At 47.6% G+C, this 14,144-nt stretch overlaps 2 protein-coding genes across 2 annotated transcripts in view; both read right to left on the bottom strand.

Annotated features, from left to right (window-relative positions):
* Nucleotides 1-5,195, bottom strand: part of GPN2 (GPN-loop GTPase 2) — a 6,776-nt gene extending 1,581 nt beyond the window's left edge. The window contains exons 1-4 of the mRNA XM_044435281.1: nt 5,135-5,195; nt 3,155-3,590; nt 1,755-1,911; nt 17-177 (exon numbers count right to left, since the gene is read on the bottom strand). Coding sequence (XP_044291216.1) covers nt 17-177; nt 1,755-1,911; nt 3,155-3,590; nt 5,135-5,157 — 777 coding nt within the window. The 5' untranslated portion in view covers nt 5,158-5,195. The remainder of the gene's footprint in view (nt 1-16; nt 178-1,754; nt 1,912-3,154; nt 3,591-5,134) is intronic.
* Nucleotides 5,196-7,776: 2,581 nt separating this feature from the next.
* On the bottom strand, nt 7,777-12,992 carry GPATCH3 (G-patch domain containing 3). The gene is made up of 7 exons (XM_044435331.1): nt 12,636-12,992; nt 11,798-12,231; nt 10,270-10,453; nt 9,978-10,037; nt 9,674-9,795; nt 9,170-9,297; nt 7,777-8,155 (listed from the first exon to the last, which is right to left on the bottom strand). The coding sequence occupies exons 1-7, from the start codon at nt 12,985-12,987 to the stop codon at nt 7,942-7,944; spliced, it is 1,494 nt and encodes a 497-aa protein (XP_044291266.1). The 5' UTR covers nt 12,988-12,992; the 3' UTR covers nt 7,777-7,941.
* Between the last annotated feature and the right edge of the window lie 1,152 nt (nt 12,993-14,144).

Genomic DNA, 14,144 nt, shown 5'->3' with positions numbered 1-14,144 from the left:
CACAGAGCTTGGTTACCTGGACATTGAGAGGGACAAAGGAGACCAAACTGTAGTCTTCAATCACTTCCACCAACTTCTCATTCAGGCGATGGTAGTTCTTGAAGAAAGGGTCAGAAGCCAGGTGATCCACCAGGTAAGACAGATCAAGAACCTCTGTGTAATAATCGAGATTGAAAGCTGCAAGAGAAGAGAAAAACCTTGAAAAAGTGCAGGGTCAAAGATGCAAGCTAACCTTATTTAGTTATTTAGAATATTTATATGCCGTCCTTTCGCAGAGCCTCAGGACGGCTTACATACATACATCATCATCATCATCATCATCATCATCATATAAAACATGATACAAATAAAATTCCAGATCCACCCTGGCTGCAGATTAAAACAAATATAGCTAATATTAAAAGTTATTAAAATATTGTTGGAATAAAAAGGTCTTAGCCTGGCACCAAAAAACAAATAACGATGGCGCCAGGCGGACCTCTCTGGGGAGCGCATTTCATAGGCGGGGCACCCCCCAAAAGTGTCACATTAGGACTGTCAGCATCACAGATTGGGAGGAGCTGAGCTATAGTCCGACATGTCAGGAGGAAATCACATTAAAGGGGGCATCCGTAATACCTATAAATCCCCACCCTCTGAGAGGTCACTCAGGTCTTTAGGAGAAGCACAACAGGCAGCAGTGGAGCAGCTGAACCCTTTTGCTGCATGGGAAATGTGTCACCTGCTGAACTGTTGTCTGTTACACTTGTATGAATGGCCAGAAAAGACCATTTGAGTCGAAAGCAGAAACTGGGATCTTGTTAACACCGGCATCATTTAGGCCTTGCTTTTGACATTTTGGGCATTACTTCTTGAACCGGCACAAGGCACGTGGGGCTTCCCAGGGCCACTGGACCGGAATGCCAGTGGTGAGGCTTGTTGGGCGTTGTGGCTGAGCAGCATCCAGAGGGCTACACATTTCTCCCCTGAACTTAAAGAACTGCATGTGACTGAATCAGACTATGGGTCCAGCTAGCCCGAACTGGTGGCCTTTGGCTGGAAGCTGCTCCTCTGCATTTCAAGAAAATATATTTTACACCATGAATAGTTCCATGCATAGACAGTAACATACGCGGTGCTGTGAACCAGTCACTGACCCTCGGCCTACCTCACAGGGTTGTTTTGAGGCAAAGCTGAAAAGGAGAAGGTTTGTGCATGCTACCTTGGGTTTCTTGCAGGAAAAAGGTAAGACAGAAATATCATAAATAAAATTAAGAACAAACAAAGCATTTAACACTAAATGCACAAAGGTGGCAGGTGCTGCTTTGTATCAGGGCTGCCATACCTGGTATGGGAGGCTTACCCTGCCCACTCCCCACCTCGGTGACCCAGTGGCAACAGTGGGGTCTGTTTTCTGTCAGTGACTCAGCACATGAGGCAGAAAGTTTTCATTAGTATTGCAGTGGGAAAGGGAATACCAAAGCTTCCCTCAGCGTGTGCTGTGGATCCAATTTTTCTCCACTGACTAAAAAATAGTGCTTATATAATGCCGCACGTGACACATTTAACATCACACAATTAAATTCCCAAATATTCTCTGGAAAACCACTGGAACTGATGGAGCAAAACCGATGCCGCCCTGCTTAGTTATGGCCTGTCGGATGACAGAATCCGATTAGCGCCCCCTTCGGAACCTGCCCTCTTCTCGTCACATTTTAAAAAGGACGTTCCTTTATCTCACAGCTGTCTGAGGCCTGCCAGCCAGCGGCTCTCACCCAGTTTCCCATACTGTTCGACCAAGTCCATCTTGGAGAGCACGTTGACATGAGGCAGCTCCACGTGCAGCATGGCGGACAGGGAAGTGCAGAGCACGGAGATGAATTTGCCGGGGTCTGTGCAGTAATGTGAATCCACCAGATGAACAGCTGCCAGCTGCAGAGAGAAAACAAAAGAAATGGGGAGGAGGAGAAATTAGTGCTGTGTGATGTCTGGGCCATCCCAGCAGTTCAACGAGAGCAGAGCAGTCAGGGCCTTTCCTTAAGTTAACCACTAGGCAGAGAGGAGCATGAGGAAGTATCAGGGATGGTTTTGGTGCAAGGGGACACCCGCTCTTTCTTCTTGGGCTGTAGGAGAATCAGGGCTTTAAGATATCGCGCTCCCAGTTTTTCATGACATCTGATGACAAACAAAGCCCCAGGTGCCCACAATCTTTTTCAACGGTGCTGCCAACCTGGCTGAGGCCATGCCAGATGCTACAGTGTCAGCTAAGCACTAAGGGCTTCTGATGAGGGTGAGGAAAGAGACAGAGGGCTTCCCCAAGAGAAGGGTCGCCAACCCAGCACTGTGGCCTGCCAGCACCTCTGTTCCAACCCACCCCCGGCCCATGTCTTCATGAGGCAGGGAGGAAACAGATGTTGGTGCCTGCTCACTGCTTCCTTTCTCTCTTCAACTCAGTGGGAGAGAAGAGAGCAGGCTGGCAGGCATGCTGGGACAGTGGCAGGCAGGCAGAGAACATGGGGGCGCAACCTGCAGGCCGTGAGAAGCAGGCGTGTGCGGCAGAAAGGAAATCCTGTGCATGAGGCAAGGCGAGGCGAGGCACAGGCAAGAGGAGGGGCAAGGACTGGGTGGGAAGAGGACAAGGAAGGAAATCCAGGGTGTGAGCGGGAGAAGGAAGAGGACATTCAGCATTTGCCTGTGTGAGTGCAAGAAAGAGGAAGTCCTAAGAACATGCTTTGCATGTAGAATGGCCCAAGGTTCATAGATCCCCAACCCCACTAGACGCAGGCTTTCTCTGTGCTACAAAAGAGCAAGTGAACGAGCTATTGTGTGTGTCCTTGTCAACGTGAGTTCATTCATAAAATGACCACCTGCATGCTTTGCAGGCAGAAAGTCCCACGTTTCAGCAAGCCATACCCCCAATACTTCAAGATATTCTCAGTAGTTCTTTTTGCTCTCTGACGACAGAACCGTTTGTTTTTTCTGGGCCATGTTGCCATGTACCTCAATAGCTGCATTGCAGCTGCAGCCAATTTTCTAGTGGTGCCCTTGACACTTCCTCAAAAACCCAAAGTCACACACGAAGCTTGCCTGCTCCTGCTCTAAGAAGGTTAGCAGCTTGCCCAACATGCAAACCTTGACACCCTGATTTGGTCTTATTTCTCTGTGCTAGACATACCCTGAAGTTCCACTTCATAAGCTGAGCAAAGATGTTCCTTAATGAACTGTGGTGGGTGCAGAGTTCAACTTGTCCTGGGCAGTCAAATAAGAAGTAATGCCCCTTAAATTGGGCCAGTTTCTCCTGCAGCCAGTCAATGTTGGCCTCTAGGTATTCCATACAATAGATCAAGCCACCATTCGGTCCCAGTTTCAAGTGCTCCATCACGTCCTCCAAGGTGACCAGTTCTGAGACGTCCACAGCACATGGGTAGGGAATCCCTTCATTGGCTGGGTCCAGATTCACCACAGCCACCTTCCGTCCAATTGCAGAAAGGAACTGCTGCATGCCAAGACAGTAAGTTGTTTTCCCTGATCCAGGAGGGCCGATCACTGCCTGACCAAAGGCTAGCGAAGACGGCTTGGAGCTCTGGGACATGATGCCTCTCTTTCTTTTCCTTCATTGCAATAAAAAAGAGATGTCAGAACACAGAGAGCATGCCACAGTTCACTCAGAAACAAACCTTCGTTTGCCATCATGCCTAGCCAAAGAGAAACCAGCAAATTTTGGCTGCTGAGTGAGTTCACTTGCATGAGAAACATTTGTTGCCTTTACAGTTTATATTTTTACAAGTACACTTAAAACATCTTAGCTATACATCTAACAACATGATGTACCAAAATAACAGGAAAGTAACACTGGAGTGCCAATGGCTTTAAGAAAGCCAGTAAAAAAGCCAAACCAAGCCAAGCCCAGAGGGCCCCCAGTTCCAATCTCCATTTAGGCCATAAAGCTCACTATGGTACAACCCTTTGGCCACTAGATGCCGTCTTGACTACCATAGGGAAATCCAGAGCCTCCGCGCCAACCTTGGAAGTGTCTGAGGTCAGAGCACCCTCCCTCTGCCCTTGCCACTGTGGTTCCAATGTTGCAAATGCAGCCCTGTGATTGGTGGTGCTCAGAAGGGGCCGGGGGGCCGGGCAGAATGAGGCTCTGCCAGGATATGAGGAAAGTGGAGGACATTTCTCCTGTTCTCACAGGCAGGGGTAAAATAATTCGACAGTTATTTACTTGTTTTTTTAGGGGGGGTGAGGGAAGTGTGATGGGAAGCCTCACTTCCATGCTCCACTGGATGCTTGCAATCCTCGAAGTTTCGAGGGACATAAACAGCCACATTGGATGATGCCCCACATGATCTGGGGCCAGCCCCTTTTGCTCAGCCTAATCTATTTGACAGGATTGTTATGAAAATGAAGTGGGCAGCTCCATCCACAGTCCTAGAATAGGTGGGATATAAAAAAGAGGAGCTTTAATACTACTGTTGTCATTTTGGAGAGGAATAGCATTGCTTCCCTCACAGGAGTTCATAGTGCAACTTGAAATCCATTTCGTGTCTCCCACAGGTTACCCAAGGCACAATCCTATGCAAGCGTAGACAGAAAAAAGGCCTACAATTCCCAGCATGCCTCAGCCTTTTTTTCTGCTTACGCTTGTCTAGGATTGAATCCCAAGCCTGCAACCAAGTCCCAAACATAGCAGTCCATCTTAACAGCATTACAAACTGCAGCATTTCAGGCTTTTTTGGCCAGTTTTCCCTCTCTTTTCTGTTGCTGCTTTACATCCAGTTTGGAGAACTTGAAAACTTGCTCACTATTTTGCAACATTTTAATGGTATGAATAAAAAGTTTACTTTCTGGACTGTTTTATATGGACCAATATGGCTATCAGCAAATAACTTAGGAAGTGGTCGATGACACCCATGGTTTCCTGGTAACAAAGACGGAAGGAGTGACCCTGTGATCCCTAGAGTGTCTGAGGAGGCAGAGATTCCTTTGGATTCCCAACCCTAGGCCTTGGAACTGGGAATTGGAATGCTGATTCCCCCATCCCAGCTGGCATGGAAACAATTGCACCAATTTTCTCCCCAAGGTCAGGAATACAACCTTGGAACAGGCAAAAGGGTGGATTTTGGTGGGCAGGAGACTAGAAAGGTGAACATACAAATTAACCTGGAGCTTTGTCATCTCCTTCTCTCACCTCCCAAAGCATTTTCACTTGATAGTCCAAACCTCCATCTAGGGAAAATGCAAGAGAATGGGGAAGTGAAGCGAAGCTCTGAGGTTCCTCCTGCCTTGCATAGGATGCTCATAAGCATTCAAGTTCAGGGCCTTACAAGCATTGAGGAGACACCTCAAAGGACTGCTCTTTGAGGCTGAGCTATCAGGACTTAAAAAACTTCCAGTAGCCGGAAGTGTAAGAGTAGTGCAAGAGTTGGCAGTTGCTACAGCGCTACTCAACCACTTAAGCACCGGACCGAGTGTTGGTTATACTACTGCGCTTCTGGAGGCAAGAGCATTCCCCTCCATTAGGGCCTTTTCATTCATTCACTTGGCGATTTAAATTATTTCTTTCCAACAACAAAGCACAAGCACGAGACTCCCCTGCCTCTCAGTAAAAATACTTACTGGTGCTTTCCTAATGAGCGTACGAGGCCCCTGCACTCCTAGGGGCCTTGGCGGGCAGAGGGAGGGACCGGGGCTCGCCAGGGCCAACCGCGCGGCCGAGGAAGAGCGAGGCTTGCCCAAGGCGCCCGCGGAGGCTTGCGGGGGGCCGGGAGGGGCGCCCCTTCCGAGGCAGCGGGCTCCCTTCAGCCCGACGAGCTCCTGGTACGTGGCCCAAAAGAGGAGGGCGCCAGGAGGGAAGCGGCGCCGAGAAGCACGTGCAGCAAGCGCAGAAGCGCCTCACCTCCCAAGCGACTGCAGCACGGGCCCTTTTCGCCAAGGCACGTCCTCCCCTCGACGGAGGGAGAGACCAAAAAGTGCCTCAGCTTCCCCTACGAAGTCCTCTTAGGCCCGCTCACCAGTCGGCCTGCCTTCCGCCTGCGTTAGATCTCCTCGGAGGAAGACATGCCCACAGGAAACAATGGAGAAAGGCATTTATTTTAAAGTGTTAGGCCACGTTCTCTATGGATCTACCGAAATAGTATCCACAGGACAAGAACAGAGTCGTTAAGAGCTCGTCCGCCTGCCGCCACTTTGTGCGCTTGCTGGATCCGCAGCTCCCCGAGCGCAGCTGTACGGAAACATTAATCTCCCCATTCGTTTTTATTGGCACTTCTCGATCATGGTCCTGAAAAACTTCCGCAAAGGGGAGAGTTACGCGAAGTAAGCCTGCTCCTGCCCGGCACTGTCGTGAACTACCCTTTTATTTCCGAGTGGGAGTAATGGAGACCCACCATTAGCTCGCATTCGCTAGTCAGACTGGAGTCGCTCTAGCCATCGGCACCTCTATGGCAAATCCGTCTGCGATGGCATCCTGGTTCCGCTGTGCTCTCTTTATTCTGATCCGGGTAGGCGGGAAATAAGCGCCAACCGCTGGAGGTTCCGTGCGCGCTTGGGGAGTATAGAGCAAATAGCCTCAAAGCTAGGCAGCGAGCGCCCCCTGTAGAGCCAAAGCTGTAGCGACGGGCCAGCGGGGTGCCGCGCCTTCTGGCGAAAGCAGCCGGGACGTGATGGCGCCCTCTGCTGCCGGCAGCGATTATGGAATCCTGGAAGTCTAAACGGAACTCTTTTCCTTTGCCGGTCTTGCAAGTATGAAAAGGGATTCTGTCCCTGCCATGCCCAGCCTGGCGTCCCCAGACTAAGGGCAACCTCTGTAAAAGTCACAGCAATAGTGCCAATGGTCAGAAATGACAGGAGGTGTAGTCCAACACATTGTGGGTTCCTGGGATGGCTGCATTCTCATGTCCACGAGGAAGGAATCTGCATGGATGGGCATCCTTTACTGTACACCCTTGGCATGAAAGGTATTTTCAGTGCCAAAGGCTAAGTGGAGAATATAGAAAGTCTCGTGTGCCATTGACCATGGCTCTTTGCTGTGACCACTGCCAGACTCTGGCAGGAAGAGCTCGCAGGGACAGCAAATGGGCTTATTTGGGCAAAATGAATTGGCATTGTCTTTTGTAATACTTAGGGGTTATGTTCTCTGTGTTTCAATTACTGGTGTTAATTTTGTAAGCACAGGCTGGTTCTCCTATGCAACGAGAAGAGAGTTTGGCTTTTAGCATCAGCTGCTGGACCTGGGGCCACCAGGAGCCTGTATCCTTGGCTTCCCTAAGAACAACATCAACTCAAGGGGGAAACAAACCTGGACTCACCCTCACCCACAGAAGCAACAGCAGGGAACTTACTCCCCCCACCCCTCCAAACAGTCAGCTCCAAGTGACCATTAGCAAAACTACTGAAGCATGAGGAAGGAACGCTCTCTGGCTCCATCCACCAGTTATAAAACAAAGGGACTTCAATTGCAATACAAACAAGAACCCCATCTAGCACAGATGAGCCTAGCCTGGCATGTATTTAAATGCCCACTTATCACACAGCTCCCTCTCCTCTTCCATGGCCTCCTCTCCCCTTCTGTGCCATGCCTTTTGTGCATGTAAGCCTGAGGGCTGGGCCTCTCCTCTCTACTGAAACGAGCCGTGTTAGCTGCTTCCTTTTCTAAGGTAAACAGCAGCTTTGCAAGACTGAATGCTGAACTGCTGCGGGGAACATTTGTGACCCAACAGACAAAGATGTGACAAGTGAGGGACAGAGCCAACAACCACACTTCCATTCAACTTAATGAAAAGGCATCAAGCAGAACACATCTGCCAATATTTTAAATACAAATAATTCACATTATCCCCTGACTTAATTCCTTTTCCATTAACTAAAAAAATAGGTGGCTAGAACAATTTATCAGTAAGAAGAAAGTCTGTCATTGCAACAGAAAACACTGTCCAAAAACTTCTCCAGGCTGTTCACTCCTCAAGAGGAACTGGAGCTCTGGAAAACAGTGTGTGTGGCCTGAGGAAAGAGTGCATCTCGCCGATACTTCATGCTGATCGGTAACTGGCGCCGGAGCAGTTGCTCTTCCATGTCTACAGGATGGGGGTCATCATAGATGGTGGAGATTAGGCTGCAGCTATCCTCATGTGGTTTCTTACGCTTGGTGAATGTCTGGAGCTTCTCACCATGGTATCTGAAGAAAAGCACAGAAAGAGACAAAGCCTTCAGAGACGCTGCAGAGTGAAGCGGAATTCAATTTGCCCTGAAACTCATGTAATTCTGTATTTGAAGTTAAGAGATAAAGGTTTTGTTGGGGGTAACTAAGCAGTGGGTGACTCGCAAGGTGCTTCCCCCTGCACACCCTTCTTGCTTTCACTTCCTTCAATGATTGTCCACAAGGCCAGTATACTGGAATTTGACCGACACACCATGGGGGTTGTGACAACAGATCTGTAAACATGGAGGCAGCATTTACAAAAAGCTCCAGGGCGCAGGGCAGAAAAGAAATCAGTACAGCTCCTGGATACTCCTTCCCCCATTATTTTTGCCTACACTGCATTAGCCGGTGTGGGGCAGTGGTTAGGGCTGTTGTGTAGGACTGCAACCAACTGAGCCCAAATCTCCCTCAGCCATGATGCTCCCTGGGTGACTCAGGGCTGGTCACTTTCACTCAACCTAACCTACCTTACAGAGTTGTTGTGACAGCAGTGTTGGGGAGTGGGAAGATCCTTGAGGGAAAATCCTTGTGGGGCAGGAAAAAACCTAAGGCTACAATCCTAATTCTCATTGAATTCAATGGTTCTTACCTCTGAGTTAACATGCACAGGACTGTACTGTCAGATGCATAAAATCTTCCCCTTAACATGCCTCCCTGTACTCCTACTCTTTGGATTCCCAGTTCTGAGACACTTCTAATTGGAACTGCAAGAAACATGCATGCCAATCTATTTGCATATTTTTATCACAATGTCCCCTATTCTGCAGAGAAAATGGAAATGGAGGTGTCATGGCAGCGAGGGGGCCCTGTACAGCCTCCACATGCCAGTCCTCACTTTGTTTTACAGGCAACCTTTACTGTGGATCCATTCCAAACACAGTCCCAACTCCTGAGACCACCAGCTGGAGGACACAGCTTGTGATGACCCCAGCCTTTACGTGAGGATCTGAAGCTCTTCCATGCATGCACTTTTAAGGGCAGAATACTAACCCAAAGCCCCTCTTGCATTTGGGGTCCTGGCCCTCATTGTCTAGTGCTTCAGCGATCCCCGAATTACTGCTTCCCAGGCCAAGGCCCTCGGACCAGCCCTGCTTCTCCATCACTTTCCTGCCAATACCCTGAAAAGAAAAGGAAAAGCATCTTTAAAGCAACGGATGGGCCTTTCTCAGCCTGGTGCCACTGGGTTGGACTTCAGCTCTGCCAATGGCCACAATGCAGCAGATAATCAGTCTGATGAGAAAGACAGCAAGTCAATAGCATTACCCACATCAAATTTAGGCTGTTTGGAATGACAAAGAGGTGTATTATTATGAGGCCTGAAATAACTGGACACCCATCACTTATCCTTTCATTTGCATTACCAGCACATGCAATTCAGACCCCTAGGTCCTTACCTGTGCAACCTTTCAAATTAAATAAGTCAGGCTCTTCAGACTTGTCCTATTTAATTCTGCTACAAACATCAAGGAGTATAACCCTGAGGCCTATTCTTACTTTGGTATGTTTTTCAAAGTTCCCAATCTGTCGGTTCAGAACAGACCCATCTTCCAATCCATCCCGAAGTCTCTGTTCAAACCGCATCTGGACCAAATCCCGAGCATCCTTGTCACCACCATCTAGAATGAACGAAAATCTTGCATCACATACTGCCCCAGTTAAGAGCAGAGAGCCAGGGACAGAACAGGCAAAGCTCCCAGTTCTGTTCAATTTTCTCCAACCTGGTGCCCTCCAGGAACACAACTAGTACAGGTTCTGTCCCTACCCGACATCATACTTCAATAGCCCTCAGCCCAAGTACCTTTGTCATAATAGATGCTCATGTCCACATCCCAGTCATCTGCAGTCTGCTCATCAAAATCTGCCAAAAGAAAAGTAGTGTCAAGCCTCTAGAATATGCTGATACACTGCAGCTACTGCTGCATAAAGATCATTCCTCCTTCACAGAAGATAAACACTTTGTTAATTCTATGCAAGTACTGAAACTGGTTGTAGAATTCAGCAGCCTTTCATTCACAGCCCCGATGGAAGGAAATGCCTAGCCAAGAAGTAAGCAGGAAGACTCAAACCCAGGACATCTTGCTCTTGGTTACCTGCTCCTTCATCCTGCCAGTACTGTGCATCCGTATAGAAGACCAACCCAGAGCCTCCCTTCTCCCACTTCAGTTCGATCTCCTCCTCGTACAGACGTTCCTTTGTGCGCTCCTGGCTGGTGACATCCTCGTGCAAGGCCTCATGTCGCTCCCATTCTTCACATCTGTCGTCGTCATCATCATCCTGGAGCAGAAGAGGGGGGAGGAGATGAATATAACAGCAAAGGTCTAGTTCTAACTGCTCTTGCTACCCCATTCTCCTTCTCAGGAGGCTAGCTGTGGAAACATCACTGCAATTAGTGTGTTGCTAAGGCAGTACCCACCCTGCGACTTCTGTATGTTGTGAAATCAGAAGCAGCTGTGCCCATCCTCCCTTCACTGTGCACATGCTTATTTGAATCCAGGATCTGCCTAGCCCTGCAATCCAAACTTTGTTTTCGGAGAATCAGGAAAATTCCCCTTTCAAGCATGTGGTGTATTTCAAAGTTGAGGTGTCACACAGAATGTGCAGGTTATGAGAAGAACAGAAGAGGGAGGGAAATTAATCTAAGACCCACTTCTGAGTTCCCCATATGTATGTAAAATATTCCACAGTGGAACACAATCCAAACAGGCCCTAGGCCAGATTTATTCTGGTTCATGTTCTCTGGCGGTGATAAGCTGTACGGCATTTTGTGAGCGCTCAAAAATGATGCCCAGGAAGGATGAAACATGCACAACCAGATCAGTTCTTCAGAAGCAGTGTATATGAACTCAATAAAGCTTTACAAAAAACTTTCACTGCAATAGGTTTTATTTTTTATGTTTTCATTTGATGGTGCAATGAACTCCATCCATAAGGCTGGTGTCAGGACAGGCTTGTGGCTCCAGCACGTGCAGAAGAAATTCAGAGTGGTAGCTGTGTGGCAGCAAAAGGCAACGAAGAGACTAATAAGTTTATTATGGTATGAACTTTTAAGGAAACTGCCCGGTTCATCAGACACTGGCTGTAAGACACTCAGTGTGTGAGAAGCAGGGAGGAACAACAGGGTAAACATTGTCAGATGGGGCTAAAATGTTGACAGTGCCAATAGTGATAATTATCTTAAGAAGGGCCATCCACAAAACACAGACATCATTGCACCAGTGATTAACATATGTAGTGTGATTTTAAAAACTCATAGATTGCTAGAAACGGTCACCCAGGGTGAGATCCATGGAAGGTACTACAAGGTTCTCAACAAAGACCTTCTTAGAAGTGTTTCATCTCTATTGTTGGTATCTAACTCGTCTTTCCTTTCCATAGCTCTAAACTCAAAAGAGTTTCTACCATGCTGGTCTACATACAGCTAGTCTGGAACTATTACTTTGTAAAGTTATTAGGATGCCTGCCTTTCCACTTCAGAATCTTAAGGATATATTTCTAAGCTTGTAAGAATTGCTAGACATCAGCAAAAACATGCTCTCCTTAAAGTGAATAAAATTGCATCTCTAAAGTAGATACAAATATGCAAGAGCTTCACATCTGTAAGGCAAACAAACTACTTACATCAGCCAACTGAGATTCTTCTCCTGCTTCCTTCTCTGAATCTGCCTGGTCTCTCTTCTCTGTGTCACTGCCTTGGTTAGCCATTCTCACTTCTGACAAGGGCTTTCCTTCTGTTATCTCTTCTCCTGTAGCTGTATAAACTCGTTCCTCTTCTACAACAGTTTCAGTTTCTTCATATGTGAATGGTACACTTCCATACCTACGAGAAGAGCCAGACTTGAGGAACTGCAACTGCAGTTTCCTAATAGCACGGGTAGGCATCCGACAAGCTTTGATGAGATCTAAGAAGACTTTCATAGGTGTTCCTACATTCCCACGGGGCATAAATGGAGGAGGGTTCAATTCAGGCAGCTGTCTTAGATCATCCTGGGTGAAAGCTTCCTTTGATACTTTGTTGAGCTCCGTTTTGGTTTTATATGGAAACAAGTCAACATCTGTGTGAAAATACAGACACAACAGTTAAAAAAATGGCATAGTGATACACATAGGATGCACAGATACTGTTCGCTAGTATCATTCTACACTACCCTTCAGAAAAATACAAATTCTTTCCCAGAGAGGCAGCCACATCCCCCTATTACAGCAAACAAGAAAAGTCACATAGCACCCTTAAAACGGACAGATATATTGCTGCATAATCTTTTGTAGGCCATTGCCTTAGATACTTAATGTGTTATCCCATTTGGTGCACAGTAGACTCCACGAGGCAGGAGGAAGCGATAAGGGCAAAGATCGCTAATGCAAAAGTAACAGCTAGTTTAATATATATATATATATATTAAAGGCACAACATAAGCACAGGAACCATTCCGAGCCTTCCCTTCCTCTCTTCTAATACCTCTGTCTGGGGAAATCCGAACTCTTCGAATAACGCACCGACCGGGAAGCGTCTCTCCTTGCTTGTCGATCCAGCGCTTCCCCGAGTACAAACGGACGAGGCGGCGGGACCAACCGGGCCTCACCATCGCTAAGCAGCAACAGGTCGGGCCTGGTAGCGAAGGCACGCCCGGCCCCGGTTCCCTGCGCTCGGGGCGGTGCCGGTAATGGAAACAGAGGAAGGCGTCGGCCTCGACGGCCTGGCTGAAATACGAACGGAGATCGGCGGAGCGAAGCTGGGCCGGAACGCCGCTCACCAGGCAATACTGGCCGCCGGGCTGCGGGGAGGAAGAGCCGGACTCGAGCGCAGCCATCTTGCAACGCCGCAGGCATATCACGTGATCCACGCGTGGTGACGTCACGGGGCGCGGGCTGATTGCGTCACAGCAGAAGCTCGCGGGACCTCAAAGCGGAGATAGGAAAACGGTAGACCTGCCCATCAATTCCATTAAAACGCTAAAGCATTAGCCCTTTTAAATGCAATGTTAAAAGACCCACAGTACTAGTCACACGTACATTATAGATCCCTATATATTTGGCCATAACAGAATATACTACCGTTATTAAAAATAATTATGCATAGGTTTCGACAAAGATTCCCCCAAGTCCTATATTTATCCATTCGTAGATTATCCATAAAGTTCCATTAAACTATCCACCAATCTGTTACTGCAAGGAGTCGGTTCAGTATTATTCTACAATTGTAATACTTCGGGTTATTTCATTCTCCCCCCACTTCCCTCTAAGTGCGTTTTTGTTTCTTTTTTGGACTTCTCATTAAGCCCAATACCCTCCCACATTGGGGGGCATTATAAATGAGCTAAATAAAACAAGTCTCTGAGAATATACAGAGTGCCTTTGTTCCACTCTAGATTGACCACAAGCTAGCCTTTGGGGTTATGAATCATAGCATCTCGTTTCAAGAAATTTGTGTGTGTGTGTGTGTGTGTGTGTGTGTAAATATATAATTTTATATTCAGGAGCTGACACTGGCTAGATGTACTCTGACACTTGTTTCGATGTTTACCACGGGGTAGGTAGCTTGTGTTCCTTCAGTTGTTTTCGCCTAAAACTCACATGATCTTGCCTGGCTATGCTGCTCAAGGATGACTGGAGATGCAGAGCAAAACTTTTGGCGGACCACAAGTTGCCCACCCTGAGTTAATTGGAACTGCCCGTTTCCTTTATATAATGTGAAAAAAGAACTACTTAGGGTGATTAGGTAGGAAGCAAGGAACCTAAGCATCCCTTTTGTGCATCTCCGGTGACAAGTCGATCCTACTAAAAGGGGACAGAGTTTCATCTTTTCACAAAGATGCTTTCTGCTTACAAAACACACAGCTTACAGGTTAGGGATCTGTGCAGTTTTTCAGTACATCACCCCAATCTAGATCCTCCAAATTACTCAGCATTTGAGAATACAATACATACACATAAGATTGCTAAATTAATTTCTAAGGGACTCTAGGAG

The sequence above is a fragment of the Varanus komodoensis genome, unplaced genomic scaffold, assembly GCF_004798865.1.
Source record: "Varanus komodoensis strain SLA01 unplaced genomic scaffold, ASM479886v1 scaffold29_1, whole genome shotgun sequence".
In the NCBI taxonomy this organism is placed as follows: Eukaryota; Metazoa; Chordata; class Lepidosauria; order Squamata; family Varanidae; genus Varanus; species Varanus komodoensis.
The sequence above is the reverse complement of the archived record's forward strand: the minus strand, read 5'-3'. Positions and strand labels throughout refer to the sequence as shown.